The 19,918-nt window shown below is 60.5% G+C and overlaps 1 protein-coding gene across 1 annotated transcript; it reads left to right on the forward strand.

Annotated features, from left to right (window-relative positions):
- Positions 1–1,099: 1,099 nt before the first annotated feature.
- MYO1G (myosin IG) lies at positions 1,100–14,744 on the forward strand. The gene is made up of 22 exons (XM_039242997.1): positions 1,100–1,288; positions 2,766–2,974; positions 3,105–3,198; positions 3,838–4,003; positions 4,208–4,261; positions 5,020–5,115; positions 5,347–5,466; positions 5,971–6,195; positions 6,305–6,450; positions 6,880–6,994; positions 7,140–7,310; positions 7,473–7,543; positions 8,654–8,728; positions 8,921–9,053; positions 9,525–9,691; positions 9,985–10,192; positions 11,969–12,192; positions 12,615–12,759; positions 13,331–13,435; positions 13,576–13,689; positions 14,235–14,389; positions 14,521–14,744. Exons 1-22 carry the CDS (start codon positions 1,197–1,199, stop codon positions 14,675–14,677), a joined length of 3,042 nt encoding a protein of 1,013 aa, XP_039098928.1. The 5' UTR covers positions 1,100–1,196; the 3' UTR covers positions 14,678–14,744.
- Positions 14,745–19,918: the final 5,174 nt, after the last annotated feature.

Raw genomic sequence — 19,918 nt, forward strand, 5'->3', positions numbered from 1 at the left:
ACCCGAAGAAAACTATCCAGTGACTCTGGAATTTCAGACCTCAGCTGTGTTCCTCTGTAATGTTAATTAGCATGTGCCCGGAGACAGGGGGATCCCTTGGGTTAGGAAGTTGGGGAAGTGACACCTGGGACCAGGTTCTGAGCTCTGGTGTGGAAAAGCCCTTCAAAAGCACCAGGTCTGTCCAGATTGAAGGGCCAGGCCAACAGGTCCGAAGCGGAGATGGGCCCATGCCCAGTTTCGTCAACCATTTGAATAAGCACCTCCCAGCCTTACTAAGCTGTATTCGATTGAGGGGCAAAGAAAGCCTATAATTTCCATGTCGACTATTGCAGAGTTTAGAAGGTGGTTCATTGGAAGGCAGCTATTACACAGACTGGTTTTTGAGTACAGGCCCCCGAAAGCATATGGATGACTCGCTCTTGGCTGATACTCCGGCCTCATGCCAGGCCCGGTGCCGAGAGACCTGTCCGGGAGACCGTTTGAAGACCAATCTGAACCAGGCAGTCTGCAGCTTCTAGAGGCTCTCTGCTATTCCTGATCCGTACTACAGAAGGGACAGGCGGGGGGATGCGAGGGCACAGGGTTCCTGCGGTACGACCCTCCCCAAGCCTCAGCACGAGGTTCCCAGGCCATCAGCCCTGCGGTGCAGTCTGACATGGGTTTGCCATTTATATCCTGGTGTGGCCTTGCACACTTTGAAGAATGTTGTTATAGACCCCGGCCCCAAGGCCTGGGCATCAGCATTCCCCATTTTTATCAAGGTACAAGGTACCCACTCTAAAAACCACCTAGTGTTGAGCTATGAGAGTTAACACATAGGGTTGGCAGTCAGGACCACGTGAAGCCATGGGTGACCCCCCCACCCTCCTTGGGCCAAGGGGTGGCCATAGAGACCACGGAGGGTCTGAGCTTACTGAGGAGGCCAGCAGGAACCTTCCAGAGCACCCACCACCTCCACTATCAGTCGCCCGCCCACTGGGTGCGGGAACCAGGAAGCAGGGGTCAGAGCCCCTCTCAGGAGGGAGCGGCAAGGGGGGAGGGCAGCCCCTCCCTGGGGCCAGAACCCACTTCCTCCTTTACCACACGCGCCTGGGGAGACGGCCCAGGAGGGCAGGGCCTGCTCCGAGCACCCTCCCCTCTGCCTCTCTGCACAGGAAGGTCGGGGCCACCTGGGCCGGGTGCCTCCCGCCGGCAGGATGGACGAGGAAGGCCCTGACTGCGGCAAAGCCGACTTCGTGCTTTTGGACCAAGTGACCATGGAGGACTTCATGGAAAACCTAAAACTCAGGTGGACGCAGGCGCTGGGTCCCCCTCTCCTGCTCCCACACTCCTTGGTCTCCCGTCAGTGGGGGGGGGGGCGGGTGGAGAGGTGGGCTTACATGCCAGGTCCCCCTCTCCTGCCTCCACGCTCCCTGGTCTCACAGCCCAGGACGTGGAGGGGGAGGTGGGCTTACACCCACCCACCCACACGGACCACTGTCTGGGTGACTGCATGGGGACCTGGCGGGGCACACGAAGGACAGTCCTCCCAGGGCCAGGGTGGCCAGCCAGTGCTGGGGCTGGCTTCCCAGAGCCCTGCCTTCCACACAGCCTGGCTGCCTTCTGCCCCTCCTGCCGGGCATGGACCGGCAGGTGCCAGCCCCCTGACAGGGCACACAGTCCCCCTCCTGCGGGGGGGGGGGCTGTGCTGGGCCCTGGGGCCCCCGAGGGAAGCAGGCAGGCCCTATCCCAGGGTGCAGCTGAGATGTCGCTTGGGGGTGCGTGGGGTGCTGCAGGGCATGGCTGGTAGAAGTGACATGGGGTCTGACTTGCCCTGCAAGAGCGAGGGGAGAGGGAGATGGGGTGGCCACCAGGACCCGGACAGCTGGACGGCCAGGGGGAGCAGAAGGAGGCTATAGAGCTGGGGGCGCCCCCGCCCGGCACCGTTATTGAAGGTAGAAGACAGGAGATGAGCTATTTTGTTCAGGGCTAAGCAAAATTTCACTTCCTTTTGATGACCTAGCCCGAGAGATGGGTGGACATTCCCATCTCCATTTTCACGATGGAGCACTGAGCTGGCCACACGGCTTGCAGGGGGCAGGTCAGGCGATGATGGGTGTGGAGGGAGCTGAGCTGGGGAACTCCCTCTACTGAGGCAAGGCGGCAGCTGAGGAAGAGGAACCCCTGACAGGGACGGCCCGCAAGCCACCAGGGCAGGGCGGGTCCCAGACAGCGCGCGGGAGCTGGTGGCCCGGGTGCCTCCCAGGGCAAAAAAGTCAAGAGAGGGAAGGATCCAGGTCCAGGATCTCAGCGGTCAGGGCTGAGAAGTCTGAGGATGTGCCGGGGGAGGAGCCGCTGCAGCCCCAGGCCCTCTCCCTGCGCCCCTCCCAAGTCCCAGCCATCTGGGTGGGGCTGGGCGGGGGCCTCCAGACGGAAATGGCCCGAGGTCCCTCCCTCTGCCTCCCAGCTCCTTTCTCCTCTCAGACCTAAACCACTGGGCTCCACCTTGCCCAGTGTGGTCTTGGGCAAGCCAGCCTTTCATAAAACGGGAGGTCATGATTCCTGGGACCCGCACGGAGAGCAGCCTGGATCCCAACATGACCCTGCAGTGGGGGTGGGGTTCCAGCAGGATGGCATCGGGAAGTCTCAGGTCACCCTGCACCCTCTTCCCACTCTCAGCCCTGGGGTGGGCCAGGGCCCTCCAAGGCTTCCCACAGCGGCCCACGGGCCCCAGCACCTGGGTGTGCATCCCCAGCCCTTGAGCACTGAGGCCTGGCTTCACCCAGGTTCGAGAAGGGCCGCATCTACACCTACATCGGCGAGGTGCTGGTGTCAGTGAACCCCTACCAGGAGCTGCCACTGTACGGGCCTGAAGCCATCGCCAAGTACCAGGGCCGTGAGCTCTATGAGCGGCCGCCCCACCTCTACGCTGTAGCCAACGCCGCCTACAGGGCAATGAAGCGACGGTCCAGGGACACCTGCATTGTTATCTCAGGTACCTGCCCTGTCGCCAGGGCCCAGGCAGCCTCCCCGGACCCTGGGGTTGGGGGGGGGGGGCGGCGGCACAGGGAACCCGTCAAGAAGAGCGGCTGCTAATTCTGTCTGACTCTCCATCTGCCTGGCAGGGGAGAGTGGGGCAGGGAAGACAGAGGCCAGCAAGCACATCATGCAGTACATCGCTGCTGTCACCAACCCCAGCCAGAGGGCAGAGGTGGAGAGGTGAGAGCAGGGTGGGCTGGTGCAGGGGTGGCCCTGGGTGTCACGCTGGAGGGGAAGACCTGTAACTGAGCCTGGCCACAGGCCCAGTTCAGTGGCTCATCTCTCAGGAGGGGTCCAGGTGACCCGCCAGTCCTTCTCAACCCGGGAGAGGCAGGGCCCAATGCAGGGTGTACCCCGCCACCAGGAACAGGAAGAGGCAAAGTGCACAGGGCCAACAGACAGGTGCTGGGCCCCTCATGGCAGACCCCACAGAAGGGAAAGTTTGCCCAGATGGTCAGGAAGGGCCTGGGCCCAGATGAGGGCTTGCCCGTCCATCTGCTGGCTAGCTGTTCACCAGCTGTGACTGGTGGGACCACGTGGGAGCAACTTCCTGTGTGAGAGCCCTGGTTCTTCCTGGGCTCTTCCTGTAGAGAGGGCCGAGGTGGGGCTCGGGGGGCTGGGGGCGAAGTCCAGCCTGTGGCTGGAGGTGCAGGGCAGGGTGTGCTGTCCTCCCTGTGGGCTGCAGGTGCCTGGGAGGCGAGGAGGTGCACTTCTGAGAGCACCTGGCAGGTGGCCTTCCCAGCCCACATGATGGTAGGCTGCAGGCAGGGCTGCCCGGCCCGATCTGCACCCTCCAGCCTGGCCCCCTACCCTACCCAGGGTCAAGGACGTGCTGCTCAAGTCCACCTGCGTGCTGGAGGCCTTTGGGAATGCGCGCACCAACCGAAACAACAACTCCAGCCGCTTCGGCAAGTACATGGACATCAACTTCGACTTCAAAGGAGATCCTGTCGGGGGGCATATCCACAGCTACCTGCTGGAGAAGGTGGGCCCTGCTGGAGAAGGTGGGCCCTGCTGCCTGGGCCCGGGGACAGGGCAAGCTTTCTGGGAGGTCCCCAGCTCTGAGGGGGCACCCTCTGTACCAGGCCCACCTCACCCACTCTGCCTGCATGGGCCTGGGGGCTCTGGGAGGGGTCCCCTGCATGGGGCCACTGCCCAGGCCATAGCCCAGCTGCCCTTCTCTTCTCAGTCTCGGGTCCTCAAGCAGCACGTGGGCGAACGGAACTTCCACGCCTTCTACCAGGTGAGCCAAAGCAGATGTGTGGAGGCACCCAGGAAGCCCTTCCGACGGTCCCATCCACAGCCCTTTTCCCTCCCTGCCTCCCCTCTGCTGTGACACCACCAGTCCCCTCCCCTCCCTGGGAGGGGGATCTCCATGGACACCCTGGATAGGGGGGTGTCTACACTGGGTGAGGCCCTCTGGAGAGGATCTTTCTGGGTTCTGGTGGTGTTTATGTCATGCCTGAACACTGAAGTGGGACCTCCCAGGACATGGGCATATCTACACAGTCTCTGACTCACTGAGATGGGAATGGTCTGGACGGTGGTGGTGGACACCATGTCTGCCCCATTCATGTTGGATCTCCCTGACTCTGGTGGTGTCTACACTGTGTATGACCCACTGAGGTGGGTTGTGCCTGGACTTGAGGGCACCAAGTCTACACCAGTCTTACCCAGTAGGTGGGTACTGCCTGGACACTGGCAGTATCTGCACCATATCTAACCCACTGACGTGGGATCTCCCTGTACCTTGTGACATCTACACTGCATTTGACCAGTGAAGTGGGTTCTGCCTGGATACTGGTGGCATCTGTGCTATTCTGACCCACTGAAGTAGGATTTCTCCGTCCTCCCGTGATGTCTACACTGTGTCTGACCACTGGACTCGAGCAGTGTCCACACTGTCACTGAGCTTCCTCATGTTTGTCCTTCTGCACGTTTGTTGGGGGGGGGGTCCTTGGCGTTCTGAGGGACTGAGGGAGGGGTGTGCCTGACCGCCAGGTGCTGCGGGGCTGTGAGGACTCACAGCTGGAAGACCTGCACTTGCAGAGGAACCCCGCCCTGTACAACTTCACCCGGCAGGGAGCAGGCCTCAATGTGAGTAGGGGAGGGGCTCTGTGGGAGTGGGGGCGGGGCTCCATGGGAGGGCCCTGGGTGCTGGCTGGTGGCAAGACCTCAGGGGGCCTGATTCAGTGGGGATCCATGGGGAGGCATTGGGGGCTCTGCGTGGGGAGAGGTGCAGCGGGTTAAGCAGGTGGGCTAGGTCAGAGGCATGGGAGATATGGGGGCTCAGTGTGGTACCAGGAGGCTAAACCCCTCCATCTGCAGCCCTTGGACAGTGACGAGAGGTGCCACTACCAGGCAGTGATGGAGGCCATGCGGGTGATCGGCTTCAGCCCCGAGGAGGTGGACTCTGTGCACCGGATCCTGGCTGCCATACTGCACCTGGTGAGCCTGGCCAGGGCCTGAGGGGCCACTGGCCCACATGGTGTCCTGGGGCTGCCCCTGGTGGAGGAGACTGGCCTCTGGCAGTCCAGCCCTGTGAAGCCTGGGTGCCCCCCTCCCCTAGCTGGGGGTCCTGTGCTCCCACACATGTAGGTCAGGCCTGCAACCAGCCAGTCCATGTCTGGCAGGCTCAGTAAAGCTGAGCGTCCTGCAGATGCCTCTTTCCTCTGTCATTTGAGGCCCATGTGGCTTTGGGCAGTTACTCAGCCCCCCTAAGCCCCTCCGTGAGCCGGTGTGAGGAGCAGGAGGACGCAACGGGACCATAGATGTGATGTTCTTGGTGGGAAGCCTTGGAGAAGGCTCTTCTCTGCACTGTGGGCCATTCCCCCATCTGGGGCCCCATGCCCCCCCCCATGCCATCCCTCCTTCTCCCTGGGCATGGCATGTAGGGAGGCTCCTCTGGGATCTGTCACGGGGAGCCTGACTGTCACTGCTCACCATCACCAGGGAAACATAGAGTTTGTGGAGACGGAGGAGAGCGGGCTGGAGAAGGGGCACCTGGCTGTGGCTGAGGAGGTGCTGGTGGACCACGTGGCAGAGCTGACAGCCACGCCCCAGGAGTCGGTGATGCGAAGCCTGTTGTCCCGCACCGTGGCCTCAGGAGGCAGGGAGCTCATTGAGAAAGGCCACACGGCTGCGGAGGCCAGCTATGCCCGGGACGCCTGTGCCAAGGTACTCTGGGGGCAAGCTGCCGAGAGGGAGGCGGGGACACCCAGGAGGCCTTCCTGTAGGAGGCAAGGACAGACGCAGCTCAAATCCCCAGCTGCTCACCTCCCCCCAGGCAGTGTACCAACGACTATTTGAGTGGGTGGTGACCCGGATCAACTGTGTCATGGAACCCCGAGACCGGGACCCCCGGCGTGACGGCAAGGACACAGTTATAGGCGTACTGGACATCTATGGCTTCGAGGTGTTCCCTGTGAACAGGTGGGTGGCCCAACCACTGCATCCATGCTCTGACCCCAACCTCTAGGACCACTTTAGTCCCACGGAGCTCCCCGGGGCTAGGGAGCAGGAGGCGTGATAGCGTCCGTCTGCCCCAGCTGGTCCCTAGCCCCCCGACTGTGCCTCAGCTGTGCCTCCCATCCAGTGGCACCCAAGAAGGCAAGATTTGAGGCACACTTCCCCTGGCTGTGACTCCCAAATCCACTCTAGAGCATGCATGAGCTGGGGGGGCTGGAGGTCGCAACAGGAGATACACCCCCACAGGGGGGCCCCTCCGGGGAACTTCGGGGGAGCTACTGGGGAGGGACCCACCGTGGATGCAGAGGCTCTCTGCACACAGAGCGAGCACCCCAATGTAGGAGGGCAGGGCGAGGGCGGGGTATAACAACCCGGCCCTCTGCCCGCCCGCAGCTTCGAGCAGTTCTGTATCAACTATTGCAACGAGAAGCTGCAGCAGCTGTTCATCCAGCTCATCCTGAAGCAGGAGCAGGAGGAGTACGAGCGGGAGGGCATCGCCTGGCAGACCGTGAGTGCCGGGGCCGCGGGGTGGGTGCTAGGACCAAGGGGTGCGTGTTCGAGGGCTGCAGGGGGGCGGATGCGTGGGCTGGTGCGCAAGGGCCCTGGGACACTGAGGACCACCGGGGTGCTGAGCCGGCCAGGCCGCTCTGCAGGTGGAGTACTTCAACAACGCCACCATCGTGGACCTGGTGGAGCGGCCACACCGCGGCGTGCTGGCCGTGCTGGATGAAGCCTGCAGTGCCGCAGGCACCATCACCGACCGCATCTTCCTGCAGAGCCTGGACACGCACCACCGCCACCACCCACACTACACCAGCCGCCAGGTGCTACTCCGCCCCACCTGCCCCCAGCTGTCCCCAGGCTGAGCCCCACAGGCACCATGCGTCCTGTCTTGGTGGGATCTTGGTGGCCGGGCCTCCCCTCGGGGGTGGTCCCCTACACAGACACCGGCCCTGTGCCTTGACCCTGGCCCGCCCCCTCCCCAGCTCTGCCCCACAGACAAGACCATGGAGTTTGGCCGAGACTTCCGGATCAAGCACTATGCGGGGGACGTCACGTAAGGCCCCCTCCCCTTCTTACACCCTCCAGAGGTGCCTGTCAGCACACGCCCAAGTGAAACACATGGGACGGAGGTCTTAGGATCAGAGCTCTCAGTCCTGGCTGCACCATAGAATCCTTTGGAAGCTTTAAAAGATGCTCTCATCTAGGCCCCCCACCATGCTGGTGCTTGGGGGAGGGGCACACTACTATGGAGGTGGCCTCCCTCCAGGTGCAGGTGGGCGGGTGGGGGTGGGGCGCAGACCCGACAGAGTCTGTCTTTCCTTATTTTTTGTTAATTTTTAAAATGTTTATTTTTGAGAGAGAGAGAGAGAGAGAGACAGCACGAACAGGAAAGAGGCAGAGAAGGAGACACAGAATCTGAAGCAGGCTTCAGGCTCTGAGCTGTCAGCACAGAGCCCAACATGGGGCTCGAACCCACGAGCTATGAGATCATGACCTGAGCTGAAGTCGGAGGCTTAACCGACTGAGCCACCCAGGTGCCCAAGAGTCTGTGTTTCCAACACCTTTGGTACTAATGCCTGCGGAGCCCTTCAGAAGTCTCCATGATATTTTTATGACTACCTGTCGCTCACCTCATCCTGAATGGGACTTGAGATGGCCCACAGAGAAAGCCACAAGTGTCTGCTGTGTCCCTCACAAGGACAAGAAGCAGAGAGGACAGTGCAGCCTGAGGTCAGACCTCATGCCCGGAGCCTTCACCGGAGCGCCAGGTGGAGCCCAGAGTTTGGCCCTGAGCCGGTTTCTGGCCTTTGTCATCAAAGGGCAAGACAGTGAATCTGAGGTTCTTGGTGCTACAGAGTCCAAACAGACCAATGACTCAAGTTCCTGGTTTAACTACTGCCGCTGATACTTAGGGAAACTCAGTAGGCGCTGTTCTGAGCGTGTGATGTGTGTCTGGGCAGAGACAGGTTAAGTCACCGGTCCTAGGCCACACAGCATGTATCTGCTAGAGCCAGGATTCCATGCCGTGGTCACAACAACCGACTCATCTTCCTGGAGGGCGACTCTCAGACTGGTGGAGGAAGGGAGTGGGTGTGGGTATGGGAGGGAAGGGTGGGGACTTCCTGGGGCTCTCAGAGGCCCCTCACCAGCCCCTGCCCCGCAGGTACTCGGTGGAGGGCTTCATTGACAAGAACAGGGACCACCTCTTCCAGGACTTCAAGCGGCTGCTGTACAACAGGTGTGTGGGCTGGAGTTGGAGGCGGAGCCCCAGGGCTTCAAGCTGGAAGGGCCTTCAGACACCCAGGTCTGACACCAGCCGTGTGGGATGTCAGCCTGAGGTCTAACACCAAGGCCACAAAGCTTACCAGTGGCAGAGCTGGGGCGGGGCTGCCCTCCAGAGGGCGGCTGGGGATGTGGCCTGTGTCCACAGCTCAGACCCCACCCTGCGGGCCATGTGGCCGGATGGGCAGCAGGACATCACAGAGGTGACCAAGCGCCCCCTGACGGCCGGCACCCTCTTCAAGAACTCGATGGTAGCCCTGGTGGAAAACCTGGCCTCCAAGGTACTGTCCCCTGCCCTGCCCCCACCTTGGATCTGTGCACGGCCTTCTGTCTGTGCCTGAGCGTCAAACTGGCCCCCTATATCTGCACATCCTGGGGAAGGTGGTGCTCGCTTCCTGCCTGCTGTGAGCTGCACCCCCACCCCCACCAGCCAACAGGAACCCTCCGCAGTGCTGATGACATGTCCTGGGCTGGGCTGAAGCCTCCTGCCCGTCCCCACCACCCGGTGGGTGGGCGGGGCCCATAGGGACAGGAAAGCAGCTTCTAGCGGAGCTCAAAGTCAGAGGGGACCTCAGGAGGACACCAGAGCCCCCTTAGCCACAGAACAACTGGACATTCAGCCCAGCCTCTGTAGAGGCAAGAGGGAGGCAGGCAGGACCCCTGCCAGACAGCCAGGGAGGGGGCAGGGGGCACACCTGCCCAGGGGCCATGGGGCTGACGCTGGTCTCCCTGAGTATCTCCTGTCATGGCAGGAGCCCTTCTATGTCCGTTGCATCAAGCCCAACGAGGACAAGGTGGCTGGGAGGCTGGATGAGGGCCACTGTCGCCACCAGGTCGCGTACCTGGGGCTGCTGGAGAACGTGCGTGTCCGGAGGGCCGGCTTTGCTTCCCGCCAGCCCTACCCTCGGTTCCTGCTCAGGTACTGCTCCCTGCTTCTGGGAGCCCCGAGTCCCCAGTGTCTGTCCCCCACGGGCCGGGCTTCAGGGAGGAGTCTGAGGGGTGGGCGGAGGGTCCCAGAGGCAGCCAGGACCCCTCGGACCCGACACATGGGACACTGACAGTGAGGCTCCTTGCGGGACACAGGGCAGGGTGGGCGTGGGCTAGAGGGAGTGGCACCTAGGGCGATGGCATGGGCTGGGTGTGTCAGCCCAGCTGGGGTGGCTCCACGCCTCTCCCTCGAGTGAGTGCCTCCTGCCCCGTCCCGCGTTACAGGTACAAGATGACATGTGAGTACACGTGGCCCAATCACCTCCTGGGCTCCGACAGGGCCGCCACGAGCGCCCTCCTGGAGCAGCACGGGCTGCAGGGCGATGTGGCCTTTGGCCACAGCAAGCTCTTCATCCGCTCACCCCAGACTCTGGTCACACTGGAGCAGAGCCGTGCTCGCCTCATCCCCATCATTGTGCTGCTGCTGCAGAAGGTGCGGCCCCACCGGATGCCCACTTGGGTGTGGGGGGATGGGTGTACACCTGGGGGGGAGGGGAGGGGGGAGTGTGCATCTGGGGGGAAGAGAGGGGTGGCTGTGCACCGGGGGGTGGGGAGGGGTGGGTGTGCACCCCCTGGAGTTGGGGGGTATGCACCTGGGGGGATGGGAGGGGAGGGTGTGCACCCCCTGGAGTTGGGGGGGGGGTGTGCACCGAGGGGCCCACAGGCACACCTCCAGGCACCAGAGGAACCCCCTTCAGCCAGAGACAGCCCAGAACTAAAAACTGACTTAAGCAAAAGTGTGGCTGTGGTTCAGTTCACCTCAGTCCTATGAGCCATCAGCTTCAGGCCCAGATGGATCCAGGCACCCAAAACAAGGTTTTCAGGAATCTGGCTTCCTTCTTTTTTACCTTCCTTTTCTTTTTACTTTTTTTCTTCTTTACTCTGAGAGATTTGGGACCCAGAGAAAACCATGTGTGCTGGTGTTCCAAAGTCCCCCACCTACTCCCCAGAATCAGTCGTGTCACCCTGTGGCCACTGTGGTTTTCTGCAGACACCTTCACCCCTTCTCAGTGCTTTTTAAGCAAATCATTTTGTTTATAGTCATTTTAGGACGTGTTTCCAAAGGACAGGGGTTCTTCCTTCTCTCTCCCTTTCTAACATTTCACACCTACTGAAAAGTCAAGAGGTTTTTTTTTTTTATTTTTTTTTTTATGTTTTATTTATTTATTTCTAGGAGAGAGAGAGAGAGACAGCGTGAGCAGGGGAGGGTCAGAGAGAGAGGGAGTAACAGACTCTGAAACAGGCTCCAGGCTCTCAGCTGGCAGTCAGCACAGAGCCTGACGCGGGGCTCGAACCCACAAACTGCGAGATCATGACCTAAGCGAAAGTCGGACGCTTAGCCGACTAAGCCACCCAGGCGCCCCCCCAAAAAAGTCAAAAGGTTTCTATGATCATTCACTGTCCACCCGGATTGCTATGTGGTGTGCCCCCACCCCATCTCTGTGGTCTGTCCCTGCACCCACCTTCAGGCCCTCATATACATGTGTATTTCTGTTTTCCTGAATCCTATAAAGTAATGACACCTCCAAATACTTCAACACACACACACACACTAAGAACAAGGATGTCGAACCATGCTGACCTTACAGACAAGAACCCTAACGCTGACGGAACATCATCTATGTATCTAAATCACACGCAAGCTGAGTTCAAGGTTTCCACAAGTGTCTTGCTATTCCTTCTCTCATCTTTACAAACCCAGCAGTGATGACACACTGCATTTGTTAGCTTTGCTATCTCTCCTAACACATAGGGACCGTTGTTATGAACAAGCCACAATGCACTGTCACAGAAATGGGACTTAGGAGGGTCACACTGGGTCCTTGCAGCCCCACCATCTCCAGGGCTGTCCACACTGCTGTCCTGTCCTCTGTGTGTTTGAGTCTGGGCTGCCTGCTGTGGAATTTTCAATCTAGGTTTTAATGGTTGCATTCTTGGGGCACCCCTCATCTTGGGGCCTGCTGGGGGATGGAGGTCAGTGCTGGGCCAACTCAGTGTGGTCCTTCTTTGGGGGGAAGCACCTGTTAAGAGTGTGCTGCGGGAGCACTCCCAGGGGTCAGATGGAGGTTCCGGCAGGCAGGGCCGGGTGCCCACCTGGGAAGCAGCCTGCCCCTGGGCGTCCCGGACAGCTCAGCCTTGCCCAGCAGTGGGCTGTGGGTGGAGGGGGCGGGGCCCCGCTGGGCCTGAGAGAGCCTGGCCGGCCCCCCAGGCGTGGCGCGGTACGCTGGCCAGACGGCGCTGCCGAAGACTCCGGGCCGTTTACACCATCATGCGCTGGTTCCGGAAGCACAAGGTGCGCGCTCACCTGGCAGAGCTGCAGAGGCGCTTCCAGGCCGTGAGGCAGCCCCCCCTGTATGGCCGGGACGTGGTCTGGCCGCCACCCCCTGCGGTGCTGCAGCCCTTCCAGGACACTTGCCGGGTGCTGTTCTGCAGGTGACTGCCCTTGCCCTGCCCCTGAGCTCTGCCCCACTCAGCTAGCACCCACTGAATGCAGGCCCCCTTTCATCAGTGGGAAAATAGGAGGCCGTGCACATTGGCTGGGTCCCCACACCCCCACGGTTGTCAGTAGAGCCCCAGGTCTCCTTGCCGAAGGCCTGCAGGGGTGGGTGGCTGGCTGCCACCAGGTAGTGCGGGAAACAGCATCTGAGCGGGCACTGAAGGCCGGGTAGGAGTTCTCTGGGAGGAAGGGCCCAGCAACCTCCCTGCTCAGACCAGGGAGGCCAAGATGCAGGGCAGCCGGCACCAGTCAGGGAGGCATGTTCCATGGGGGAAAGAGGGTAGAGGCCGTATGTGTGAGTTGGGGGTGGGGGGGTAGGACCTGGATGAGGACCCTCCGACCACCTGGTTCCCTTCAGGTGGCGGGCCCGGCAGCTGGTGAAGAACATCCCACCTTCAGACATGGCCCAGATCAAGGCCAAGGTGGCCGCCATGGGGGTCCTGCAGGAGCTACGGCCGGACTGGGGCTGTCGGCGGGCCTGGGACCGGGACTACCTGTCCTCTGTGAGTGCTGGGGCTGTGAAGCTGGCCACTGATGCAAGCTCATGGCTAGCCCCTGCCAGCGTCCACCCCAGATGTCCTCTCCCGGGGCCTGGCCATCCAGCTGGCTTGGGGGCCAAGTCCCTCCACCTGCCCCTCGCCTCTGAAGTTTCAGCTTTCCACCCAGAACCAGCTGGCCTGGGCTTTACTGAGCACCTCCTCCTCTGCCCTCTGTACCCCCCATCCCCTTCTCAGGCTCATGCACCCCATGCCATGGCTCTCCTCGGCCCTCACACAGGCCCCGGGAGCTGTGTCCCTGGCCCCGTTCTACAAGGGACCAAGGCCAGGGGCTCAAAGTTTTCCCTGGTCCCACCCAGCCACTGCCTTCTAAGCTTCTGGGCCCATGGGCAGCAGCGGAGGGCACAGGCCTGCCTACACCCTGGGGCCAGTGCAGGGACCCTCAGAGAACCCAGGGGAGGCTGCACAAGGCCTCACTTACTTAACTCAGCTTCCAAGGTGAAGGCTAGCGGAGTGGATCCACCAGACTCGCTGCGGATCCCAAGGACCCCTCTCAGGCGCCCCCATCTGTCCTCAGGCTACCGACAACCCCACAGCCTCTGGCCTGTTTGCCCAGCGACTGAAGGCGCTCCGTGAAAAGGACGGCTTTAGGACTGTCCTCTTCTCCAGCCACGTCCGAAAGGTGAGACATGGGGCCGGGGCAGCCACAGCCCAGGGCAGAGGTTTCTGGAGCCGTTAGATCCCCCTCAGTCCGTGAAAACACGGGCACAGGGAGAAGAGACCCTGGGGCTCGACAGGACCCCCAAATTGCCTGTCCCGCAGGTGAATCGCTTCAACAAGAGACAGGATCGGGCGCTCCTGCTCACTGACCGGCACCTCTACAAGCTGGACCCTGGCCATCAGTACCGGGTGATGAGAGCCGTGCCCCTGGCCTCGGTGAGCCCTGTGGGGGTGAGGTGGGGGTGTCTGCAGGGCCCCGCTCCTGGTGCCTGCCTGGGAAGGCCTGAACTTTCTAGCGCTCAGCATCAACTCAGGATGGTGGGAAGGGCAGGGGCTGCGCCATGGGGCCCTCTTCCCTGCACCCCTGTCTCCCCTGCACCATGCTCTTGCTTCTGGGGGGGTGCTGTAACCGCGTGGGGGCCCACCTGGTGCGCTGGCCATGCCACTGGCGCCAATTAGATGTAATGGGAGAATAGCAGAAGGTTCAGTGCGGGGGGGGGGGGGGGGGGGGGGGGGGGGGGGGGGCAGCCCACTCAGTGCAGAGCCGCAGGGCAGTGGATTAGAGGCCCCCATGGAGAACATTCCACCCAGTCCTGGAGCAAGTCCTGGAGCAAATTCTCGCCCTGGGCCAGCCCTCCCTTTGTGGGCGGGCCGCAGCGGGAGCCTGGGGACTCCAGGGAGCTGCGGGGTTTGCCGGGTGGGGCGGGGGTGTACGGTGGTGGTAGCCTACCACTCCCCTGACCCCAGCCCCTGCCATGCAGGTGACCGGGCTGAGCGTGACCAGCGGGCGGGACCAGCTGGTGGTGCTGCACGCGCGGGGCCAGGACGACCTGGTGGTGTGTCTGCACCGCTCCCGGCCGCCACTGGACAACCGCGTAGGGGAGCTGGTGGGAGTGCTGGCGGCGCACTGCCAAGGGTAAGTCCCAGGGCGCGGCGGGGGAAGGGGGGGGACACTGCTAGGGGTGAGTCCCAGGGCCCTGGGGTGGGGGGCTGCGCCGCTGCCCCGCCTCTGACCTCTCCCACTCCCACCCTCTGCCCCGGCTTCAGGGAAGGGTGCACCCTGGAGGTCCGCGTCTCCGACTGCATCCCGCTGAGCCAGCGGGGGGCCCGGCGCCTCGTGTCGGTGGAGCCGAAGCCCGAGCAGCCTGAGCCGGATTTCCACTGCAGCCGTGGGGCCTACACTCTCCTCTGGCCCAGCCGCTGACCCGGCGCTGCATCTGGGCTGCCTCCGGGCCAGCGCCACGCAGCACAATAAAGGATGCGTGTCTCTGCCCTGCGAGACTTGTATCTGTGGGTGGACCGCCACACAGCCGCCAACAACTTGGCAAACGTCACCCCAGTGTCCTCCGCTCACTCTCTGTGGTCACTGACCTGGAGGAGGAGGCCTGGGGGCCGGGTCTGGTGGGGCCGCATGATCCCGTTCTCCCCGGGACCTCCTGGACATGCAGCCCACAATCCGGGAGGAAACGGTGCCCTTTATGTCCCAGGGTGTTCCTCCCCAAAGCTGGGATCCCTTTTCCTATCTCCCCTCCCATAAGGCTCCTGGCCTTGTTCCTACTGGGCCATGGGGAAGCTTGGGGGTCCTAGGGCCACCTTGGGGCAGGGATGTGGCTGAGCCCAGCAGACACTGTCCCAGCTGCCGGGTCTCCTGCGGACGTGGGCATCCTGGGAGGAGGGACACAGAAGATCTTGAGTCTGGGGCTGTTCGGAAGCCCTACCAGAGGAAGGTAGACACACTTCCTTCCTCTCTGGCAGTAGAGCCTGGCCCCAGCCCCTCAGCGCCCCAGCCCTGCCCCACCCTGCCACCCTCACCCCCCTGGAAATCTCACTCCATAGGAGGCCCCTTTCTTTTGGGACTCACTAAATTTGGGTGGCACCCTCACCTTGTTGTGCCAGGTTGGTGTGAAAGGAGGGTGGCATGTGTCTACCGTGGCCTCCTTGAAGGACTCACAACTTCTGAGGCCTCCCCAGGGGATGAGGCAGGTTGCCCCCTGCTAGGAGAGTGGGTGTGTTAGGCTGTTCCTACCCTGGGAGCCCAGCCTGGAGGACCGGAGACCCCCACATAGCCTGTTCTTGCGTGTGTCCCCAGTAATGGTGGCCTCGGGACAAGCCAGCCCTTCTCTGAAGAGCAAGCTGACAGTGAAGGGTGCTCAGGTCCCCTGGCATCCCGAGATCTAAGCTGCTCTGGGCAGCGGGTGGTCCTGGCCCTCTGTAGACTGGCTTGGCTGAGGGGTTCAGGACAGCCTGCTCCTTTCCGGATTCTCTGTGGCGGCCCAGCTCCTTGGTCGAGGAGAGGGCTTTGTGAGGGAGGAAAAACTTCATGGAGCCTCTCACAGCACCTGGACACATTTGAGGGTACAGCCCTTCTGGGGGCTGCCCCATGCTGCAGGAGGTGCAGGGCCAAATGCGGTTTCTCTAGCCTCCAAACAAGGTCATGGCTGCCGGGCTGGTTCTCAGGGCTCCAGGGTCCTGAGATCCCAGCAGAGAGGTCGGGAGACAGGCCAGGAAGGGGAAGGTGCTGGACTTCCTGTATGCAAACCTCACATCGGGCTATTCACATACGTTATACATCGTCCTACAAATCCTCCTATTTGTCATATAAGAAGCGCTTTGCAAACGACACTCAGCCCCACACCTGCCGAGGTCAGAGGTCAGTGTTAGCTTTATCTTGCTCTGTGACCTGCCATCGTGTGCCGAGTGGGGCAGATCCAGGCACACATGCCCCACAGCCATGCCCCACAGCCATGCCAGCCGAGGCCCTGGCTTGCAGACGGGACTATGGCCCTCAGCCTTTGCTGCCCCTCAAGGAGCAGGCCGTCGGTCCCCTCTGCCCTTGAGTGGATGTCTGCATCCAAGCAGGGTTCCCCAGAGTCCAAACTGGCCCCCAGAAGAGGTGGGAGCATCTCCAGGCCCGAGCCTTAAGACACCAGAAACACATGGCAAGGGGCCACGTTGGGAAGAGTGTGAGACACAGAGACAGAGACGAGATAGGGGAGCAAGAGACCTCCAGCCAGACCGGCAGTCTGCAGTAGCGTTGCTGGTTTTAAGCCACTACATTTAGTGGTGATTTTTTTGCACCATGATAGGTAACTGAAACGAAGATTAAGCTTTCTGACCGGTGTCTGCATGTCTTTCCGTGTCCCTGAGTGCAGCCAATGAGCTGTTGTAAGTTGTGAGCTTCTCTCCAATAGTCTCGCACATCTTTATCACGTGAATGCGTAGGACCACCAGATTTGGGTGACTTCATGTTGACTTTTGGAAAAAAAAAATGTTACTTACAAAGAAGAATGCACTCCATACTCGGAGTGAACCATGAACATTTTGCCACATTTGGTTCCATTTTTCCTGATGTATTTTCAGGTTAATTGTAGATACCACGCCATTTCATCCCGAACATGCACCTCTCCGAACGAAGCGTGTTTTCTTAGCCGACCAAATGCCATGATCAAAACTAACAAAATGTGTAATAATTCCTTCATGTCATGGAACACTTGGTCAGCTTTCCCCAAGGTCCTTTTACAACTGGTTTGGAGGAGCCGCTATCAAAACAAAATCCACATATTTGTCTCAGTGTGTATCCGGGCAAGGGTCCGGCGTGGTAAGCCAATTTGTCCTGCGAAGTCTCAGAATCAGCTTGTGTGGTCAGTGTCATGGACCCCAAGTTTACAGGCAAGGGGCTCGGCCACAGGGATGGGTTGTCAGGAGGGGCCCAGTCCCCAGGGTCCAGGAGCCGGGTGAAGACCCCTCTTTCCACAGAAGGGGCCAGCTGTGCCATCTTGTGTCCTGACCAGCTGAGCCGTCCCACTGAGGGCGGGAAGTGCTCTCATAGAGGGTGTCCACTCCTGAAGCCTCCACCTCCCACATAGAAGGGCCCCGAAATGTGCCTGAAGAATGTACCTGCCAGCCTGTCAGGCCAGGCTATTCCCTGCAATGAGGTGAGCAGAGGTCCCGAAGCGGGGAACTTGGTTGGTTGTTTTTATTATTGAGTTGCAAGAGCTCTTTATATATTCAGGATACTCTGCCACTTCTTTATAAGTAAAAAAAGTAAAGCTTTATTTTTCTATGTTGGGCCCAGGTTGAACTATGGAATATCGGAGTGGCTCATTGACATGTGTCTGGAGCACTAGTGAGATCACTTATCAGCGCAAAGCCGCCATCCAACTCTAGGTGAGAGCCTGAATTGGGTCTCCCCATGTGTGGCCTGCGAGCTGGAGTTGGGCCCGTGAGTCTGCTGGGGGGGAGTGCACACCCTGAGATGATATGTGGGCGGCGGACCACTCTCGGGCAGTCACCGGGGTGCTTCTGCAAGCCAGAGCAAGTTCATGTCACACGTGGAGTGGATGGCCGGCTTTCCGGCCAGACAGGAGGTGCACAGACCTCACAGCTCCGCAGGTGGGCACAGATGGCCCCACCGTCCTCTGCATACCCCACTCCGGGCCCCAGCAGGGACCAGGCCCTGCCCACACCAGGAAGCACACTCAACCCTTCCTTGGGAATATAGCAGAACCTTCTAGAGACTCTGGCGCAGTCGCAGGGGAGGTGCTCTGTGTCCCACCATGTGCCAGCCCTCATCTTCCTTCCCAGGAGCCCAGGCGAGGCCTTGACCATGTGAGCTGAGCAGAGGCGGTGCAGGGGCCTAGAGCGAGGCGGCAGAAGAACATGTTCCCTGTGAGCTCACGTGGAAAAGGTTGGAAGGAGACGGCCATGAGCTGGAGCGCCTGGTGGGAGACAGGGTGACTTCTGTCCTGTCAGTGCAGGCATCTTCCATTTACCCCTAAATTTATAGTAAATGGCACCGAGCTGCTCTGCCCACGTGGCAGGGCCCGAGCCAGCTGCCATGAGACCACGGAACCAGCGTCATCACCAGGGCCATCAGGCCTCCAGCAGGGACAGCCCCAGGTGTCAGGGACATGGACAGAAACCCTAGAAGCTGCCCCCAATGTTTCACAGGTCAGCACCCTGGGACGTGAGAGGCAGCAGGCTGGGCCTTCACTCTTGCCCAGAACACCTGTATGGGCTACAGAAGATCAGAAAATTCCAGAAACTGGGGTGCCTGGGTGGCTCAGTCAGTTCAGCGTCCAACTCTTGGTTTTGGCTCAGGTCATGATTTCACGGTTTGTGGGTACGAGTCCCACATCAGGCTCTGTGCTGACAGCTGACAGCATGAAGCCTGCTTGGGAGTCTCTCTCTCTCCCTCTCTCTCTCTGCCCCTCTCCCACTTGCTCTTTCTCTCTCAACATAAATAAAAATAAAGTTAAATAAAAAGAAAAAAATGGGAGCCTGGGGGGCTGAGTCGGTTAAACGTCCAACTTTGGCTCAGGTTATGATCCTGGGCTCGTGAGTTCAAGCCCCATGTCGGGCTCTGTGCTGACAGCTTGGAGCCTGGAGCCTGCTTTGAATTCTGTGTCTCCTTCTCTCTCTGCTTCTCCCCCACTCGTGCTCTGTCTCTCTCTCACACAAAAAGAAAATAAACATTGAAAAAATTGGGGGGGGGCGTTGCCTGGGTGGCTCAGTTGGTTAAGCGTCCGACTTCAGCTCAGGTCATGATCTCATGGTTCGTGGGTTTGAGCCCCGCATTGAGCTCTGTGCTGACAGCCAGCTCAGAGCCTGGAGACTGTTTCATAATCTGTGTCTCCCTCTCTCTCTGACCCTCCCTTGCTCATGCTGTCTCTCTCTCTCTCTCAGAAATAAAACACTAAAAAAAAATTTTTTTTTTTAAAAGAAAAGAAAATTTCAGAAACATCTGAGTGAGGATGACCACATTCTGTTTAAATCCTCTGGGCTGAGCAAACAGGACCATCCTTCAAGTGGAGATATGGCAGGACTGCGCCGGGTGCCTGTCACAGAGCAGCAGGGTTAACGCCCCAGCACAGTTCCCACAGGCGTCTGTCACCCTGTCCTCAGTTTACCAGGAAGACGTGCCACCGAACAGTCCATACACTTTCCGGGAGAACAAAGCAAGACAGAAACCCCACAACTTCCTGCTTTTGCTGCACTGTCAGCCAGGCCCTGTTAATCCCCACAGCAAGGCAGACCCGCACGCCCACCCTGGTCATGACCCCAGCTGGCTGTGGCCACGCAAGGGGCACAGGCAGAACCCACCAGGGGCAGCCTCTGGGTCTGAAAGCCGCTTCCGAGGGGACAGGAGGGGCGTGGCATGCGGGCTTGGGGAGGCCGAGCAGCTCAAGGCCCGTCTGGAAAGGGCACATGTTCACAGGAGAGGGTGGTCTGCCCAGGGTCTCAGAAAGGCCTGAAACAACAAGAACGTGGCACCTGGCTCACCGGCTGCCCATCGGATGGGCGCAAACCTTCTGCTGAGGGGAGTCGTGGGTCCTGGTCACGGGGCCACACTAGGTGGGCCCTCGGGATGCACTGGCTACAGGAGGAAAGGGCCCCCCGTGGAGTAGCCAAACCGCGGTGGGTCACCCAAGGGAGGCAGGGACCT

Source organism: Hyaena hyaena, unplaced genomic scaffold (assembly GCF_003009895.1).
Source record: "Hyaena hyaena isolate Hyena2069 unplaced genomic scaffold, ASM300989v1 scaffold_218, whole genome shotgun sequence".
Lineage (NCBI taxonomy): Eukaryota > Metazoa > Chordata > Mammalia > Carnivora > Hyaenidae > Hyaena > Hyaena hyaena.

Coding starts and splice junctions, on each gene's coding strand:
- MYO1G (XM_039242997.1), top strand. CDS start 1,197: ATGGACGAGGAAGGCCCTGACTGCGGCAAAGCCGACTTCGTGCTTTTG. Junction 4,262..5,019: donor ACTTCCACGCCTTCTACCAG/GTGAGCCAAAGC, acceptor CCTGACCGCCAG/GTGCTGCGGGGCTGTGAGGA. Junction 9,692..9,984: donor TACCCTCGGTTCCTGCTCAG/GTACTGCTCCCT, acceptor CCCGCGTTACAG/GTACAAGATGACATGTGAGT.